A 20501-nucleotide genomic window follows, 5' to 3' on the forward strand; every position below is an offset into this window, starting at 1 on the left:
TGCCAAGCTACTAGAGAGTGACCAAAGGTTGATTTCGGGTTTGCCTGGTACTTACCATGACTAGGATTGTGGTTGCTGCTTGCCTAGGACTCATAACCCAATCAACCGACAACCAAATTTCTAATACTTTGCAGCAGTGACTTTCTTGTTATTTCCTCTGACTACCTGCTCAGGCTTACTTTATGTCTGCTGCTTTATCCTTGCTGTTTTGAGGTGTATGTTTTCCATGCTCTGTATGCATTTGTCATTGGCTTATTCACTTGATTCTCTGAATGTTCCAGATCGGTTCTGAGCTCTACCCACCCTGTTGTTCAAGATGTAATATTCAATCACTGTTGCATCATTCATAATGTTATGTCAAATCTTATACTGCACATACATTCCCCACAGTTCATCACATCCATTGATTAGTGTGCTATGTGAAGCAGCATAACATAAAATAACATGACATAACATACCATACCCCCACTCCCCTTCTCCCATTCTCTCTGCATCTCCTCTCTATCTTCTTGTTCCCCACAATCTCCCATTTCGACATCATCCCTCTTTTTGTATATTGACAAAAAATAATAAAGAACTTTTGCAAAAAATAAATATATTTTTGTATGTGATTTTTATTGTAGTTTCCTTAGTCTGGTCATAGCCTATCTGAATGGTATATACTGTTTTCACATCAAATGTAATCTCTGCCTTAAGTTCAACCAAAGTATGACACGCTGAACCGCAATTCTCTATAAAAATCTAAAAACATGTAATAAACATGAATTAGGTAGACAGCGAATTGTTTTATTATTGTATCAAAATCACTTGAGGATCTTGACCACATACATGTATCAAAAGACACACAATTGATGGACGGAATGCAGAATAAATCAAAACATTCACCCCCAGTCAAAAGATCTGGGTTGAATCCATCATTTTTTACTCGCCATGCATGCCACCCCAGTTTAGCATCAAGACTAATTTGCATATGGCTAGGTTCACACTGGAATGGCATGGGGAGTAAAAAAACGATGGATTTAGGCCCAGATCTCTGTATTGGGGTGAATGTATTACAAAATTCTGCATTCCGCCCATCAATTGTTCTTTTTGCACATACATGTATCAGGCTGCATGCATTTGCCTAACATTGCACATCATTACTCGGGTATAAGGAGAGACCATTGTTAGTTGTCCAGCAGTGCAACTTAAAACCCAGCGAAGTCTATTGCATTACGGTGCTTCTGCCTATACAGAGAAGCATGTCACAAACCACGACACAACAAGATCCAACTTCCAACAAAACACTTACTTTGCAAACAGTCGGCATTTAGGAGGTCCTGGCACTTTTCGTGGCACTTGACACCACATTCGGAGCATCGCATGCCCTGTCTGGCTATGCCCCAGAGCAGCCCTTCGCACTCATAGCAGTAAGTGGGGGTTGTTGCTGTCCAGACTTCGAAATTGTGAGGGGTGGTTGATGAGATTGGATAAATTAATGCCTGCAGCGTCTTTCTGAAGACATGCATTTTCTGTTGAGTAAAAGATCAATAGAAGATCGCTCATTCTAAATACAGTTTCACAAACGAATGCACAACAATTACACTGTGTCTGATGAATCTTGACGAATGACAGTTTTTATGTGGCTCAATGTAAAACCATGATTCACATACACATACAACGTTCAATACAATTATCATTTAATATCAACAGACTTGGTAACAACGTTTATTTAATACAATTCTATATAAATTGCCCCACAACTTTATTAAACTTATTGCCCTTTAGTTAGATTTTCGATAACATATTTGACATTGCATACACTGACATCTATATTTTCGATTAGAATTATAAAGGAAATCGGTAGGAGGTTAGAAAACACACATATTTTGGGACTCCATTTTTAGGGAGTACCAGGTATTTACACAAATGATAGGAGCAAAATACAGATTGGCACATTACAAATAATGTATTTTTTTACCTATCAAATCATAATTTTCATGGTAATTTTTTTACACGATTTTAGTGCATGAAAAAGTATTTAAAAAATGTTCCACCTGTGCTTTGTAGGTTTTTACTTGCACAGCATCATATCAGAAGAGTAACAGAGGGTCAGATTGGAGAGAGGCTTGATAAGTGAATGAGAATATTTCACAAGCGGACACTCTTTCGTGTACTAGGTATTATCAATGGAAATGTGTTGGGGAATGGCACCACGGCTCACAGGTGTGACACACAGTCCCCTTGACTACAAGGAGTAGGTAACCAGGGCACGTGTATCTTACTCATTCATCAGAACAAAACATTGAATGAGTCAAGGAAGATAAAATTGGAAATGACAACTACAATTTTAGGACAGTTGTCTTATGCGGCTGTGCTGCCTTCTTATCTTGGGATGTTGCGATTGTCTACTCACAGGCAGGTTGGGTAGCTATTCTTGACTGGGACCATTTATGTCTCAAATAGGTATTACCCCCAGGTCCCTTGTCCTCGTCCCATTCATTAACATATTGGAGATAAACATCTCCCGACAGAAAAAAAGAACAGAGGCATGCTGGGACCCTAATACTGCCCCTCCCACCAGGAGTACATAAGCAGTACTTACTCAGCATCCCGTCTGTTCTTTTTTTCTGTCTGTCGACAGAAGGGACGTGGTTTTGCTGGTGCTGCTCCTGCTGGGCTGGAGTGGTCTTTCTTTTCTCCTCCCCCAGCCCTGCTGCCTGGCTGTGAGGGCGGGGGTCTTCTGGTCCGCCTCCTGGCCTGCCGGGCTTGCTGGGTTGCGGGCCTGTTCATGGCCGGATCTGCCCCCAATGGCTCTTCGCGCCTGGTAGGGCTGTGGGCGCCTTCGCGTTCGCAGGTGGTGGAGTCTGCTGGTTTCTGCTGCTCGATTCCTGGGTTCCCGTGCCTCTGAATTTCTCCGGCCGGCCCTTTGCGGCTGGCCTCCCGGTTGCTTCCGTTTCGCGTGCGGCTTCCTGGGTCTGGCCCGGGTGGAAGGCGTGCCGCGTTTGCTGGTCTCCTGGCATTCCTGATTTTGATGGGCCCGCCGGGTCGGATCGCTGGGGCTGTTGGAGGGGGGCTGTCCTCCTGGTGGCATCTCGGCCCCCTCTCCGGGTGAGTACCGCATAGCGGTCTTCCTTTTCTTTGTCAGGAGTGTTTCTGTGGCCTCATGGTATGGCTTCCTGCTGTGCTTTCTCGGTGCTGAGTGGCGCCTCGTCCAGTGTGCAGTGTCCCGAGGACTAGAGCGATGCCCTGTGCCATTTCCTTTCATAGTTTCCTGCTCTCGCACTCGTTTTCCCTGGAGTGCTGTTCTCTCTGCTGCCTGCCTTCGCATTTGGGCGCCGGTGGCACTGTGGCGGTGTTTTGTGGCGTTGGTGTGACGGCCCCTTATGCTGCTGGGGTTCGTGTCCTGCCGCCAGCATCTTCTTTCATGGTTTGCTGTTCATATTCCTGCAACGTTGAGTTGGGTATCAATGTACATCTGTTATTCGGCGCCTTGCCACCCCGGGTGATGAGTGCGCTTTGCATTTGCAGGTGTTCTGTTGGGTCATGCAATGTTTCAGTCTGTCTGTTTATGCACATGTCTGGTTCTGTACTTCTGTATTGTTTTGCCTACTGTTGTATTGTTGGGCTGCGGTGGCTCCTGGGGATGCCGGGATTTGATCCCGGGACCTCATGCTTCCGCTGCATGCGCTCTGCCTCTGAGCTACCTCCCTGTCGGCGCCCTCCCGGCTTCCCTGTGGGCTGGCGCTGTGCTGTTGCTCTTCGCTTGGGCTGCCCTGCTCTGGTGTTGTTGGGGTGCGTGGCTCCTTGCAGCGCCTTCTGCCCGATTGCCAGCTGTGTGTCCGGGTCCTTCTCCTACTGCCAGGGTTTGTGCCTGTGACACTGCCTGTATTGGCGCTGGGTTTCCGGGTTGGGGCCTGGTATTGGCTTTCTGTGCCTTCGTCCGGCTCCACTTAGGGTGCGTCCTGTTGGGTCCACTCTGCTCCTCATGGGGGCTTGCTGTGGTGTCCGGGCTCCGGCGTCTGCTGCCCTGGTCCGTTGCGCCTTGGTTTGGGCTGGGCTTCTGTGGGTGCGAGTTCTGCTTCTGCCGCTCCTCTCGGGGGGTGTCCTGTCAGGGCTGCTCTCCTCCTCCGTCGCTTGCTGCCGACTCTTTCCTTCGCCCTGCTCTGGGCTTGCTCTGCCCAGTTTGAGTGCGCCCTTTGTTGAGGCTGTGCCCCCATGTGCCTGCGGTTGCTCCGGGGTCCGCCCCCCACCTGGGGTGTGTGGTCTGTGGGGGGTGGTCACAGTTTTTCCCCTGGTTGCTGGGGTCCCTGGGTCGGGTGGCTTGCGTAGGATGGCCCGCCGCTGCCTCTTCCTCTTTCCCAGCTTTTTGGCATTTTCTTTTCAGGCCTTGTTGGGGGGGGTTCTCCTCTCCGTTGGGTTTGTTTCCTGCTTCTCTGGGCTGTTGGCATTCGCTCTTCTCCTTGGGGGCCTGTATCGGGTTGGCGTGGGTTCCTGTCGCCTCTGTGGTGGCTGGTTCCTTTTGTTGCTGGCTCTGTCTGTGCTCGTTCCTGTGGTTCTCTTTGTTGCTGGGGTCTCCCTGTCTGCTTGCTTGCGCCTTCTCCTCTGCTGCTCCTGTGTCGGGGTCACCTTTCGCTTCATCAGCGGGGGCCTGTTGGGGTGGGCCTCTGGTCCCCGCTCCTTTGAGTGCCTCCGTGGCTCCCTGTCCCTGGTGAGTGGTGGGTCGCTGTTCCTGCTCCTTGGGCAGCTACGGGGGGGGTCCTGTTGGCTCCCCTGGGTTCCGGTTGGGCGTGCTGGGTCCGTCTGTCTGTCCGCCCCTTTTTGGGTGGCCTTCCCTCCGCTGGGGGCTAGCTGTTGTGTTGTAGCCTCTGCTCCGCTGTGGGTTCTGGGTGTTCACTTTCGCTTCCTGGCATCTGAGTGGTTGGTTGGGGTTTGGTGCGTGGGGGCTCCTGGTTCCCCCATCCCTTGGGCTGAGCCTGGTTCCTCTTGTGGCTTTCTGGTGTCGTGCCTGGTGCTCTCTGCCTCCTCTGCCTGCCCCTCGGTGGCCCGTGCTGCCGTGCGTGTGGCTGTTCTGGCTTCTGGGGTCTGGCTGCTTCTGTTTTTGTTTGCTCCTGCCCTGGCTCCTCCCTGTGCTTGCCTTTGGCTTGTTTCCAGGTTTCCTGTCCGCCCCACCTGGTTTTCTGTCTGGTGTGGTTGGGCATCTGCTCTTCCTTTCCTTGGCTTCCCCCCCGGTTGTGTTTCCGGTGGCGGTTCGCCTTTTGGTCCCTGGGGTTCGTGCCGCTGCTGTTTGGGCCTGGCTGTCTTTCACTACTGCCGTGTTCTTGGCGTGGCGCCTGTTTCCCCTCTTCTGCTCGGTTCCCCCAAAGTCACTGCCGGGTGCCGTTGATTTATTGATCCAACTGCGCTCTGGTGCGTTTGGTGCCGGGTGGTTCTGGTCTCCTCTGGTTCCCGTGGTGGGTGCCTGGCTGCGTGTCTGCTGGGGCTTTTCCACTCCTCTGGGGTTTTGTGTGGCTGTTGGTCGCCTTTTTGGGCTATGCGTCATTGCCTGGTCTCTCTTTTGTATCCTGGCGGGGCGCTGTGCGGTTGTAGCTGTGTCCTGGTGGGTCCTTCGGGGCCTTCTCCTGTCGGCGCTTCTCTTCCTGGGCTTGTTTCAACTGTGTTGGGGCCTGCATGGAGTCCTGTGGCTCTGGGTTTGCTGGCTTCCTGCTGGTTCGGGTTGGCCTTGGGCTGTGCCTCCTTGGCTTTGTGGCTGTGCTGTCATTTTAGGGCCTGCCCTGTGGTGTGTTTTGCTGGGCGTTCCTGGTTCTGGTGTGCTGGCTCGCTCCTTGTTTCCCCAGGCTTTGTGCTCGGTGTGTGTCTGTTTGGGTGCCTTCCCGCCCCTCTCTGGTTGGGATGCGGTTCTGTGGTGCTCTTACCCCTGTGGGGTCCTTCTTCCTGCCTGCGGGTTGTCTGGGGTTTTCCTGCTGCTTGGCCCTCTGCCTTCTCTGCGGCTTCCGCTATGGCGGTTTCCTCTGTTTCTTTTTCCGGCCTTTGGTGTGGTCCGGCGGTGGTGTGCTGGGGGTCCTCTGTTCCTCCCTGCCCTTTGCTTTGGCCTGGGCGCTGCGTGGGCTCCTTCCGGGGTTTGGTTGGGCCTGCGGGTCCTTCTGCGTCATCGGGTTGCTTGGCCTTGGTCCTGGCTTCCTGGCTCCTTTTGGCGTTTGTTGCCCTGGTTTGTACTGTTTTCTTGGCTCCTCTCCGGTGTGGCTGGAGTTGGGCCTTGGGGCCTTTTGGTCTGGGTGCTGTGCGCCCTGGGGACGTTTCTTTTTCAGCTGCTCCTGGCCTTGCTGCATGCTTGACCTGAGGGTGAGTTGCTGAGCGATCCTCTGCCGTGTTGGCACCTTTTTTTGTCTGCCCTCTGTGGTTCGATGGGTTTCTGCCTGGTTGTTTCCTGGTTTGGGGGCTGCTGGGTGTTCCCGGTTGCTCTGGTCTTCTTTCCTGCCCTGTTCTCCCTTCCTTTTGGGGTTGTGGTTTTCTGGAGGTTGTGGCCGGTGGCTCTGTCCCCGCCCTTGTTGGGCTTGTTCGTTGTTGGTTTCCGGTCTTGATGGCCTCTCCTTGCAAGTCGGCTGTTGGCTGGTTTTTTCTGGGGGCGTCTCTGGCCTGTGGTCTTTGGGTTGGCCTCCTCTTCCCTGTTGTTCTGGGTTTGGTGACCTACCCGTTTGGGCTGGTGGCCTCCTTCCGGTGGATGTTTTGTTTTCTTCCCCTTGCCTGTCTTTCTGTTTGGTGGGGTCTTGCTTCTGTTCGGACCATGCTCTAGGCTCTCTGGGGCCGGGTTGTTTGTTTTGGTGGGGTGGGCCGGTTTCTGGCCTGTGCTCTCCTCCTTCCTTGTTGGTCTGGGTGCTTGTGCCTGTGCTCTGTTGGCCAGTCTTGGCTTCTTTCTTTGGCCTTCTTCGGGGCGGTCGGGGTTTGCTCTGTGTCTTTGTGGCTGGTGTGTCCTGTGTGCCTTCCCGGTGGTTCTGGGCTGGGCGGCGTTGTCTGGTGGGTTGCTTGGCTGTGTCCTTTGGGTCTTGATTCCGGTTGCCCTGTCTCCGGTTTCTCTGGTTGACTACCGACTGGTTGGGGCTCTGACGTTCTGTTTTTTGGGTTGTCTCCGGTCCTGTTCTGGGTTTCGGGCCAGTTGTTTTCCTACGGTTCCCTTTTCCTCCTTCTCGGTGCTCCCTTGGGTTGCTGCTTTGGTTGTGGTTTCCTGGGTGTGCTTGTGGGTGTGGAAGGCCGGTTTTCTGCTTTGCTATTCTCCAATATGTTAATGAATGGGACGAGGACATAAGGGACCTGGGGGTAATGTTCTCTTACTTACCGGTAATCTTCATTACTCCAGGTCCTGTTGTCCTCATCCCATTCATGCGCCCCTCCCTCCCTCCCGGGCGGCCGGCCTTCCTGTCTGGGCTTGGTTGTACAGACGGGATGCTGGGTAAGTGCTGCTTATGTACTCCCGGTGGGAGGGGCAGTATTAGGGTCCCAGCATGCCTCTGTTCTTTTTTTCTGTCGGGAGATGGTTATCTCCAATATGTTAATGAATGGGACGAGGACAACAGGACCTGGAGTAATGAAGATTACCAGTAAGTAATAGAACATTTCTAAAGGTGACCAATTATGAGAGAGTTATGCGATATTTACCCCAAAGATTTTAAAACAACTGCCATAATGATCTCTATTCAATGATTAATATATAGTTTCTAAACAGGATTCGTCAATTTACACTTGGGACAGCACGTTAGTCACCTGAGAGATTATCATTTTATGGAATTTGCACTTGTGCAAAGAGTTATCATTGAGTAAAACAGGTCGTCTCTAAGAGGCTGCTACAACATCAGGTTAATAATTGAACTGGGAAGCCTGCACAATAATCCCTTCAATTATGCAACTTCTGATTAATGTTTATCATTCCAGAAGTTAAATCGATGAGATATATGAAACGCCACATTTTTTCATCTGCAAATGCTCCCTCAGTTGAGATACGACAAATATTATAATTAGAATTATATTGATGGTTAGACCTAGCCTTATTGCCTGTGGTTTTCCCCTGATGTTTTGCATTCAGACCTTCTGTTTTTGCTGACTACGTTTTTGCTGCTCTGCACACTTTACCACTGTTAACCAGTGATAAAGTACTTATGCTCTCTGCTTAAAACCTGATAACATTGGCTTGTACCCAATTGGCATATTCATTTTACTTGTAAGACCCTAGTAAAGTGGCACTACCTGTGCCCGGCACCTGTAAATGAAATGCTGCTAGTGGGCCTGCTGCACTAATTGAGCCACCCACTCAAGTAGCCCTTTTATCATGTCCGAGGCCTGCCATTGCAGTACCTGTGTTTGCAGTTTAAACTGACATTTCAACTTCGCAAAGTAAACCCTTTGTCAAACCCAAACCTTCCATTTTAATACACATACGTCACCCCTAGGGTTGGTCCTGGACAGCCAGAGGGCAGGGTGCAGTGTATTTAAAAAGTAGGACATGTACTTTTAAGATGTTTTACATTCCTTGGTGGTGAAAACAAGTACGATTTGTTTTCACCATTGCAAGGTCCACCTCACCTCTAGGATAACATTGGAATTACCTTTTTTATATGTGTAATTTCCAAATGTGAACAGGTAACGCCTTCATGTTTGGTGTGTCTAGAATCACAATTTTAAACTTATGGTGAAGTAAAATTTTAACTTGCAATTCTGAAAATGCCACTTTTAGAAAGTTGGCATTTTCTTGCCGTCGCCATTTGGTACCTCAGACTATCTCTGGGTTACCTGACTGGGTGTAGGTGACAGTTGGGCTTTGTGTATTCTTCCTAGACAGCCACACACAATGGGGCGCTTAGGTGTGACTGGATGGGAGAGAGGAGCTGGGTCCAGCCCCACTTACACTTGAATAGTTTGTGTTCTGTCTCTACACAATAGGCTGTATACCCCCTGTAGTTAGTATGGAGCCAGGAGAAGGAAAGCATGCTTCTACAAGTTTTTCCTCACTTCAAAGGCACAAAAGTGTTTAAATACTAACCCTGGGCGTAGTACTACGCTACGCTCGCAGAGCGTGCGTAGTTTATGCTACTACGCACTACGCGAATTGCACATAGCGCAGTGCAAAAACGCATAGCGGGCATTTTTTGCTTGCTCACGGTCCTCAACTTCAAGTTGGCAACTGCAAGCGAGCAAAATCAACATCCCGGCAAGACTTTTTCCTCGTTCGCGATCAGCAACATCAAGTTGCCGATTGCGAGCGTGGAAAATAAACCTCCCGGCGAGATTCTCAAAGCGGGGAGGTCAGGTTTCTCATTGCGAGTGGTAGTGTATGCTGGCGACCCCTCGTGATGAGGAACTTCCAGTTCGCATTGAGAAAGCTGCCGCTTGAGTACAAATTTACTCGAGCGGCAGAAAACGACCGCTTGCACTGTGCAAGTTGCCGTTTACAATGATTGCACAGTGCGGACAAGCATCCGGCACAGTGCAATCAGTGCGAACAGCATTTCCTTACCACACTACGCAGTTCGCATAGCTACACGTAGCGTGCATAGTGCGAAGTGCACTTCGTGTAGCTACGCGTAGCGCTACTACGCAAACTACGCCCAGGTTCTGGCACCACTACTTCAGTAAGTGTCTGGGTCTGTGGTTTAGGGGTGGGCAGAATTTGCGAAGTTGCGCTACACAAAGCTCCGCACAAAGGTAAAAAATATACGCGAGCACGCAAAAGTTCAGAGAACACGCGGAATTGCTTTTTCCGTCCGTTCGCGATGCTTTTTCCTATTCGCAAATGCTGTTTGCGTGCTCGGGGAGAAATATCTTGCAAACACGAATTTTAAAAGCGCGAACAAGCAAAAAATTCCACGGATCGTGGAATTTTTGGCAATTCCGTGTTCTCAGCGGAACGCAAAATCCGCAAATTCTGCGAGCGGAACGGAATTTACTGCCCAGGCCTACTGTGGATACTCTGCCAGGAAGAAGAACTGTTTTGCTGCTGAAAGGACTGACACTGCTGGACTGCTGCTCTGCTGCTCTAAAGGAACTTCTGCCCTGATGTGCTGACCTGCTGCTCTCCTGCCTGGGTGAGAAGAATTGGACCTGCATTGCTTGAACCAAGAACCCAGAAAGGGGGGAGGAGCCTACCGCGCAACCAAGATGGCCGCGTAGGTGCGAGGCTCCCGAGGACCTCCGCGACCTCCTGAATTAATCCTGGCGATATCCTGTCCTTGTTGAGGGGACTGTGTTGGGGAACCGGAGCTGAGGCGCCACCCGTTTTTTGGGCTCGAATCGGACCCCGGACGCCGGTGGGAGCATCGATCGAAGGTTGCGGCCTTCTCCTCGCCGGCCCCCCGGATTGGAGTAGTGGGGCGATCCGGGGACAAAGTGAATAACAGCGGCGAACGGGGCTGGGCGACTGGCGTACCCCGCACTTTCACTTTCGCTTTTGCGCCCTCCTAGCTCTCAAGCGGGGTCGGACTGCGGAGCGGGGTGCGGTGGTGTGGCCTTGTCCAGAAGCCCGGCTGACCCGCCGGCGGTGGGTTGACCCGCGGTTCGGTGGTCGCCCCTGCCCCCCCCCTGGCACCCGTGACTTGGTATAGCGGCCCGTTTGGGGTGCTTGGCACGACGGTGGAAGAGCCGGCATGTCCACCAAACAAGATGGCGACCGGGCGAAGGTGAAGACGACCCGCCGTGGCACGGCGCACCAGGCCAACAGTATGGACCGCTACACGCTCCAGAAGGGTTCTCCGGAGACATCGCGTGCATCCCCGGTGGGCCCGACGGAGGCATCCGCTCATCCGGTGGATCTGACCCTCCGGGACGTCATGGGCGCCATCGCAGAGATGAAGGCCTCGGTGGACCAGCGTTTCGACACCTTAGCGCAAAAAATAGACTCGGTCCTGGTGGATGTGAGCCTTGTGAGGGCAGACTTGTCCAAAACAAACGACCGAGTCGACTCCCTGGCCCACACCACAACGAGCCTCACGACAGACGTGGCTGCCCTCCAGAAGGAGGTGCGCCGGCTTGGCCAGGCGAGCGCCCTAATGGACCGGCGACTGGAGGACTCCGAGGGTCGGGCCCGGAGGAATAATGTCCGTATTGTGGGGGTGCCGGAGGGACGAGAGGCGGAGGCGGCGGATCTTTTCGTGGAAGAGTTGATCCTGACCCATCTCCAGCCCCGGGGGCTGAGTAAGCTTTTTGCGGTGGAGCGTGCTCACCGGGTCCCCGGGGGCAGACCTAAGACTGGTGCCCCGCCGCGGCCTCTCATTGCCCGGATTTTTAATTTTCGGGACAGAGATGCTATCCTCCAGACCTCCAGACAACAGGGACCGGTCAAGCTTGACAACATGGAGGTACATTTCTACCCAGACTTTACCCCGGCGGTCCAGAAGCAGCGGCAGAGCTTTCTTGGTGTTAAACGTCGCCTAAGGGACCTGAACCTCAAGTACTCAATGCTCTTTCCAGCTAAGCTGAGGGTAGAGGTGGATGGTCGCACGCACTTCTTCAACCGGCCCGAGGCGGCTGGGGACTGGCTGGACACTCTGCCTGGAGATCGGGGCCGGGGGGGCGGGGGGGGCGCGGCTGGCGAGGAGGGCCCGCCGGACCAGAATCGAGGGGTGACTGCATAGGCCTTGCTCTGGACATTGTTCCTTCACCATTTATTGATTGCATATTTTCCCCTCTTATGGAGGTCGTGCGGGGTCTGCTGGGGGCTTCCCTCCTCCTCTGGGGGACTAGTTAGTATTTTAGCTATGGGGCGACAGGCACACTGCACTTTGGGGGGGCTGTCTGGGCTCATGCAGGGGTGCAGGGAGGGGGGAGTTTTGTTGGGACCGGGGGGTGGGGGGGGTGTGTTGTTTGTTAGCACCGCAGGGCAAACCCGCTACTATGTTGTTGTTTTTAGGATGCTCGATGGGGGACGACTGATTGTTTCGCCGTATGATGGGGGGTAGGGATTTGGCTGTGTTGTCATGGAATGTTAACGGCCTGGGGGATAGGATTAAGCGTGGTGTGGTCCTGCAGTACTTAAAACGTATTTCACCAGATGTTGTCTTCCTGCAGGAGACGCACCTTATAGGTAACTCCTTTCATGCAATGAACCGGCGGGGATATCGTTTGGCGGCCCATTCTGGCTTCACCTCGGGCTCGCGGGGGGTGGGTATTATGATCAAGAACTCGCTCCCGTTGGAGATTGATGAGGTGCGCCATGATGAGAGGGGACGCTACACGGTTCTGGTGGGAAGAATGGAGGGTAGAGTGTTTATCTTTATCTCAGTGTACGTCCCGCCTGGGTTACAAGCCACCACATTTGCGGACCTGGGGCGCCTCCTTCTGGACCTTCCGAGTGGCCTGCTGGTGGTTGGAGGGGATTTTAATGCGGTAGCCTCTGGGTCTATGGATCGCCATCCCCCTAGGGACCTCCCCCGGGCACAGGCGTGGCTGCCCGGCCTTCTGGACACGCTGGGCCTGGTGGATTGCTGGCGATTAAAGCATCCTGTATTGCGACAGTACACCTTCCACTCGGGTGCCCATGGTAGCCTCTCGCGGCTTGATTACATCCTTGTCCCGGCGGCCCACGCAGGGAGGGTGGGGGAGGTGCGCCATCTGGCGCGGGGTATCTCAGACCACTCCCCATTGTTGTTGCATCTCGATGTCTTCCCGAGGGGGGATGGCAGGGTGGCCCCAATCAATGCATGGTATTTGCGCGACCCCACCATTCGTGCCGATTTGATCAAATCCCTACAGCGATATTTCGATGAGAATGTGGGGTCGGTCTCTTCGGCCATCTCCCTGTGGGAGGCTTTCAAGGTAGTCCTTAGAGGGGAGGCCCTCTCCTTTATCTCCCATGCCCGGCGGCGCGAGCGGGAGGAGGTGACCCGGGTAGAGGCCGAGATTGCAGAACTGGAGGGTGACCTGGGAAGCGGGGTAACAGACGACAAGTTGCATGTTCTACACCTAAAGCAGGCGGCCTATAGGGCCCTCGTCACGGAGGCGGCCAGGGGCCTCAGTAGAGAGCAGCGGGGGCGATTGTATGATGTGGGTGATAAGGCTGGCAAATTGATTGCGTGGTTGGATAAGAGGGAGAGAGCGAGCCGTGTGGTCCCTTTGATTGAGAGTGTTGATGGTGCGTGTGTCACTGAGCCGGAAGCCATTGTCTCCTGCTTCGCGGATTATTTCCGCGAAGTCTACTCCCCGGTTTCCCCCTGCTCGGAGGCAGATTCCCATGCCCTGCTTCGGGACATCGCACTGCCCTCCCTAACGGTGGAGGACAGGGATTCGCTGGACTTCCCTCCCACCTCGGACGAAATTGCCTTGGCTATTCGCTCGGTTGCATCCGGCAAGGCCATGGGCCCAAATGGTATTCCCATCGAGCTCTACAAGCTACGCCCGGATGTGTTGGCGCCCCACCTGCGCGGGATGTTCCTGGCGGCCCACTCGCGGGGTTCCCTCCCGCCGGACCAGCGTCTGGCCACAATTGTGGTGATCCACAAGGAGGGGAGGCCCCGTGAACGGGTCACATCCTATAGACCGATTTCGCTTTTGAACGCGGAGCCTAAAATTCTCGCCAAGGTGTTGGCCAACAGGTTGGTTGGCGTGGTGGGCGATTTGGTCCACCAAGACCAATCTGGCTTTATACCGCACCGCAACACGGCGCTTAATCTGCGGCGCTTGCACGGGGTGCTCGCGCGTGTCCCATTTGTGCGGGAGCCGGCCATCTTGGCGTCCTTGGACGCCACCATGGCGTTTGATACGCTTGAATGGCCATACATCTGGGCGATGCTGGCAAAATTCGGGTTTGGCCCGGGTTTCATTAGCTGGGTCAAATTGCTATATTCGGGCCCATTGGCGCAGGTGGTAGTGAATGGGCGAGTCTCGGCCCCATTCGCGCTGGGGAGGGGTACGCGACAGGGTTGCCCCCTGTCGCCTCTCCTGTTTGCCCTGGCCCTGGAGCCCCTGGCGGAGTGGCTGCGGTGGCACCCTTCTATCCGTGGTCTCCGCTGGACCCCCGAGCATGAGGACCGTGTGTCCCTCTATGCTGACGATATCCTTCTGTACCTCACCTCCCCGCGTAAATCACTGATCGTTCTGGTTGATGTTTTGCGCTCATTTGGTCGCAACTCAGGCCTGGTCATCAACTGGGCGAAATCCTGTGTATATGTGCTTTCCGGGGAGGCTCCGGTCCTACCACGGGACTGTCCGATCCAGATTGCCTCCCAAGGTTTTCGGTACCTGGGTATCTATATCACTCTTGACCCGGAGGCCCGCTATGAGCGGAATTTGCTACCCCCCCTCCGGCGTTTGAGGGAGGATGTGGTGCGCTGGCGGCGTTTGCCGCTCTCGCCGCTCGGCCGAGCGGCCTTGTTTAAAATGATGTCCCTGCCACGCTTCCTCTACGCCCTCCAGAATACTATGGACTTGGTCCCGGCACGCTATTTCCGTGAGGTGGAGGGCCTCCAGCGGCGCCTGTTCTGGGACGGGAGGCCGCGCATTGCTCTGGCCAAATTGACGCTCCCGTGGTACGATGGGGGGGTCGCCCTCCCTGACATTAAACGGTATTACTGGGCCTCCCAACTAGCTGCAATTAATCATGGCCTTTACGGGCCCGCCTTGAACCCGGCATTTGAGATGGATAAGATGCTCCTGCCCGGTGGCGATTACAATCGAGCGCTCTACGCTGGCGCGCCCGACTCCCGTTTGACGGGACCGACGCGTGTCATGGTGCGTGTCTGGCACGCGGCTAATGCAGCTATGGGGTGGAAGGACCGTTTGACCCGGGCGTCACCGCTGTATGCGTCTGAGAGGTTGGGCTCCCTGTGGACGTCGAAGGGCTTCGAGAAGTGGGACACGATCGGAATCAGCACGGTGGGAGATCTCTGGACGAGGGGGGGATTCAAAACTTTTGAGACGCTGCAGGCGGAGTTCCAGCTGCAGGGCAGTGAGTACTTTCGGTACCTACAGGTCCGCCATGCGCTGGGCTCCGTCTTCCCGGATGTCGCATCCATTCCGGAGTCTTCCCCCCTGGAGGACAGAGTCCTAGATGGCCATGTCCCGGACAGCACGATCTCCCTCATATACAAAAAACTGATCAACGATAGATCGTGCCTGCTGACTAGTCTCCGCGAGGCTTGGGTTGCCGACGGGCTGGAGCTGGACGATGGGGATTGGAGTTCCGCGGTGGCCTCTCTGAAAGAGGTGGCCATCCCGGCTCGCCTTCGTTTCGTCCAGCTCAAGATCCTTCACCGGGTTTACGTGACGGGGCCAAGGCTTCTGCGTATGGGTTTTGCTGGTGACGGAATGTGTAAGCGTGGCTGTGGTGCGTTGGCGACTTTCATGCATATACTGTGGGAGTGCCCGAAGGTGGAGCGATTCTGGCGTGGTGTGCTTGAGGTCCTGCGTGTGGTGACGCGTGTTGCGCTGCTGCCTGAAGCGAGGAGATGCTTGCTGAATGTATGGGAACCGAATGACTATTCGGTCCCGCAGACGCGGTGGGTGACTCTGGGATACATGATAGCCAAGCGCGACATTGCTCAATTGTGGGGATCCCAGAGGCCCCCTGCGGTGTCGGCCTGGAAAGAGCATATGGATTGGTGTATGTTTCGTGAAAAGGTGGTGTATGTGGCGAGAGGTAAGCCTGAGGCGTGGGTGAAACTCTGGGGCCCCTGGAACGCCTACCGCGGGGGTATTTGTGAGCCACCACTGCTACCGGCTGCCTCGCCTGCTCCGTCTCCCTAGACGGCCCCCCTCCCTCAGCCGCGGGCGCGCGGTCCCCCAGTCCCTGATCTATTCCCATTCCCCTCTCCAGAGTTCTGCTGCTGGTTTGGATCCCCCACTTATGGAGCACGTGCTGTTATTTTGGATCGCGGGTTGCCTTGCGGGTGTGGTTTTTTGGTGTTGTTTTGTTTCAAGAAAAGGGAACCGTACTGTGGGCTTGGAGCTGTGTGGCCTGCACCATTGATTACTCCTGTTTCACTGCTCTGCACTGCCAAGAGACTTTTACTGTATGTATGCGATATGTTTTTGTCATTCTAGCGGCCGGCCGGATGGTTGTAGGCCCGTACCTGTAACTTTTACGAATTGCAATAAACGGTTTCAAAAAAAAAAAAAAAAAAAAAAAAAAAAAAAAAAAAAGAACCCAGAAAGAATCCAAGGGCTAGTTGGCTGGCCTTCTGATCTGATGACTCAGGGATATCACAGGCTTCCAGCAACCTTGCACTTGTACCTGTATTCTGCCATCTTTGAGTCTACCCTGCCTAGTTGTGCCATCCCAGTCCTGGAGCCTTGGAAGTGGGCCTCAAGGTGCTTAACGTTTTTCTGTGGATCCAACAGAACAGACGCATCTCCTCTGCGGCGTGGTACAAACCCAAGCAGATCCAACGCATTGCAGCTTCTGCATCAATTGGACTCCATGCAAAGACTCACAACACAGCTCTTAGGAGCCACCGCATTGCCTCAATTACTTGACACAACCTCAGCGCAGGACCTCGCATCCCTCATTGACACAAGTCTCAACTAAGATGCAGGATTCCACATCGCAGCCTCTGAGTTCTTCAGTATCGAAGTATTACCCTAACTGCTCACTGCATCCTCGATGCCAGACTTTAAATCACAAGCCGTGTTGATGGATCCTTGACAACAATGTAGTCCCTTGCATCGCAGCCTTGCTGCATCACAGAATAGATGCATCACTTTGGCTGCACAATGCTACTTCAACGCGGATCTTTGCAATGTTCAGCAAACCAGTATTTAAGACATGTTGTTCAGCGGGCCTAACTGGGTCCCTGTATCTGAGCCGCACTCCATTGCAGTCAGCCTAAACTTGTGACTTTGTCCCATTCCTGGTCGACCAGATATCCATAGTTTGCCCTTTGTGCTTTTTGGTGCAATTTTCACTAAAATTCTCAAAATGTAAAATCTCCGATTGGATGTTTGTCCTTTTGGTTTTGTTTTATTATTAGAGAAAGTTCTTTTTTTCTAACTTGGTGTGGGGTCTTTTTGTATGGTTTGTTTCACTTTATTACTATTTGAAGTGTTGCATAAACATTCGAAGTAATGTATTTCTGAAAAACATTCACCATTATTTCACTGTAACTGAACATATAATAAAAAGTGTTGATAGAGCAGAGGGTTTCCTCTTACAAATTTGTGACAATTTAGAAAGAAAATTATTTTTGATGCTACTCTTCATAGATGATGACAAATGTGTGTTAAACTCCACTTTTCTGGAATTTGAAAAAATGTAATTCTGATTTAGATACTGCATTTTAAAAAAAGCACGCAAAATGCTAGATTAAGCACGTTAAATAGATGTGAAATTTAACTAATTTAATAACATTGATTTTATGATTTGAATAGTGTAATAATGATAACAACAAAGAGATTCCATATGTAAAAAAACTATGTTTCATGTGATAGTGAAAATAGTTTTTTATGTGCAACATGTGCACTGAAAATGACAAAAGAAAAGTAGGTTCTATACGGATTTTCGTTAAAAAACATTTCCGTGAATCTTTTTCAATTGCACTTTTAAATACATGTGCCTTAATAACATATATACAAAGAAATCTTTGTATGTTTGAAAACTGTGACATTTTCAACATTTTATGAGTATCCCAAACTTACATGAATTAATTACAAATTGATTGAAATGTTTATTAATACATTTATGTGCGAGATTAATACTTTGTGTTATGCAATGCACGATTCATAATTTTGCATCATGAAGTGCACCATATTACATGTAGTCCTTAAACTCTGCTTCTTTTCCTTTCTTTATTTTCCCCAACATGAACTTATGAACTGAATAGTCTGAAGCCGATGGGAACTTTTCATAAAGTTGCCTCTTGTGCTCTAACTTTCAATTGCTTCTTTTGACATAGGTAGCACAGTTTAAACTGTTACATGCTAGAACAGATGCTTGGGAACTAAATGTTGTATATACGAAAGCATGATCTTACTTATTTTCAGAGTATCTCATTTTTCATATGACGAAGCTTACAATGGTTATAAGGAGACTATGCAATTTGGATTTCTTAATTTGTTCCGGACTGTATACATTTCACCTACTACATCATTTCATCCTATCGAAAACGAGAAATGGGACAAAGTGGTCTGACAATTTTGGTGATGCCAAGGGGTGTCACCGCAGAACTGATAGAGTATAATTGCTCATATTTTGGAACTAAATGGATGGCTTGGCTACTTTACTTGGAAAGACTAATCTGGCTTGGCTTGGCTTGGCTCACCCACTTTGCAGCTTTGAGACATGCAAGGACAGCGCGAACTGTAACATAATACTGCGATTTGGCTGCCGGCTGGTATGCTAGCGTAGTGGAGCCTTCTCGGCTGAAAGGTTCGCGTCAGGCTGCTTTAACTTTGATGTAGCAGCGACGGACAGAGTCAGATTACTGTCTTGTCAAACTGGAACTGGTCAATTGAACTTCACTGAACTTCCCTAAGGGTTTGTGAGGCTTAACAGACGTCCTATTGATCTATATGTTATACACACCTATAGTCTCCCTCAATTGAGGAGATTCCTACCCTGTCATCCTTGGATCTCGCCGAGTTTGATATTACATTATTAAATTCAGTGTTAGGTAACTCTAGAAATGTATGCTATTTTAATTGAATGTTCTGTACCCTTGAATGAAATACTAAAATATTGAGAACTCATTCAGATGCACCTTCACTTCCCAAAAGCTTGAATCCTAATAATCCTTTCCTAAGCGAAGAACAAACACCTAAAGGGCAGAGTTTAATAACCCCATGGCATGCTAACGAATGCTCCTGGTGCTCTTTCAGTCCAGTAACCATAGGACCAGTGATTCCTCTATATTAATCACGTAATGGAGGACAGCAAGTATATTCTTTGATGGTTCCTACTGGATTGGAAGGAGCGAACATTATTCTACAAAGATCAAGTAGGGAACAAATAGATCCAAATTCAACAGATCTGAATGGTGAACTCATCAAGGAAATGAATCAGGATGTAGTGTAGAGACAGCCCAAACTAAAGTGTCACGCAATCACGTATGACCGATTCCATTATCAGGTACCATAGTCGTAAATATGGAGACTCCCAATAGACGGCCGCAAGTCATGACAGGAAAGACTTTACAAATGGAAACACAAGGTTCTGAAGTACATGTCACACCACAGGTAGAAGAAGTTAGTGGCGAGTCGAATGAGAGTGTACTAGATAGACAGGCAGGGCCTACCCCGCAGGGACTTGATGACTGGATTAATGATATACCATCTTCTACTTTTGACAAGGGTATGGAAGTTCAGGGAACATCTGTGGTGAAGAACCCAAATGAAAAAATCACTTGATGTTGCAAACATAAAGCGAAGTTGGAAGAGATGCTTTAGGGTACAATCAATGCTGGTAGAATTATTCACTATCAAGATGATGAATTCTTATTTGTATGTTAAGATATTGCCAGGAGAGCTAGTAATTCTCATGAAAAATTGGCTGCAATTGCACAAAAATATCGGGTTGACATCTAAAAATCCAAAACATTACAAAAGACTTACTGATTAGACTTCAGTGACAAGGATCACAGATTAAAGAGCTGCTGACAACTCTTAGGAAATGGGGTGAATTGGAGAGATAGGAAGGCAGATGGACAAAAAAGAAGGGAACCAAGAAAACATTTACACCGATGTATCCAAAGTTTGGAGGGGAAACAGAAAATGCAGAGACAAAAATATTTCCAATGAGGGAAGCGCCAGGAGGAGGTTATGTTCATGTTCCATGGACTAGACCTGATATACTGTCCTTTACAAACGATTTCCCAAAATTAAGGGAGAAGCCTGTTGAATGGTATAGACAAGTTGAAAGATTTGTGAAAGTTTCAAAGGTTTTACTAAACGATTTGGATACTTTGCTTGCCATTGTGATTCGTTGTGACTTGTGGACTGAATGTAAAATTGCTATTGATTGGCCTGAAATAGGACCTGTTAGAGATTCGAGAACTGGTGCACCCTCACCCGAGGTAATGAAAAATATAATCAGGTCATCACTTATTTGAAAGGAAAGATTTCCCCAAAAGAGACTGATTGGGTAAAGATCGTCTTTATTTAGAACAGAGAGATGGTACTAGGTAATATTTTTGGCACTGTGTTCTTTGAGGGTGAGGTTGGTGGCGAGGGTGAATCCTAGTGACTTGGCCTTCAGTTAAAGTTGGGGTTCAAACCCAAGATTCATGTGCTTGAGTAAGGTTTGAATGGTATCCTGCTTGTTGCTCTTTGCAAATAACAGGAATTCTGTTTTGGTTGGGTTGAGCTTCAAGTTTGGATGATGTGCAAGCAGTGTTTGAGGTATTGGACATCTGAAGCAGAGAATACTAGAAGAGCATCATTGGTATAATTGTGAATCTTGATGTCTGTGAGCAGAGTACCAAACTGCCCCATGTAAAGGTTGAAGAGGACAGGAGACATGTGGAACGCATGGGGACTCCACAGGTGATGGGGATGTTTTGTGACCTGGAGCAGCCCTTGTGAGCAGACTGGCATTAGTTGGAAAGGTAGGAGTA

The 20501-nt window shown here is 50.8% G+C and overlaps 1 protein-coding gene across 1 annotated transcript in view; it reads right to left on the reverse strand.

Moving 5' to 3' along the window:
* UNC13C (unc-13 homolog C) overlaps nt 1–20501 on the reverse strand; it is a 1458878-nt gene that overhangs the window by 974353 nt on the left and 464024 nt on the right. Inside the window, exon 8 of the mRNA XM_085644160.1 lies at nt 1292–1511. Coding sequence (XP_085500286.1) covers nt 1292–1511 — 220 coding nt within the window. The remainder of the gene's footprint in view (nt 1–1291; nt 1512–20501) is intronic.

The sequence above is a fragment of the Triturus cristatus genome, chromosome 3_1 (genome assembly GCF_964204655.1).
Source record: "Triturus cristatus chromosome 3_1, aTriCri1.1, whole genome shotgun sequence".
NCBI classification, from domain to species: domain Eukaryota; kingdom Metazoa; phylum Chordata; class Amphibia; order Caudata; family Salamandridae; genus Triturus; species Triturus cristatus.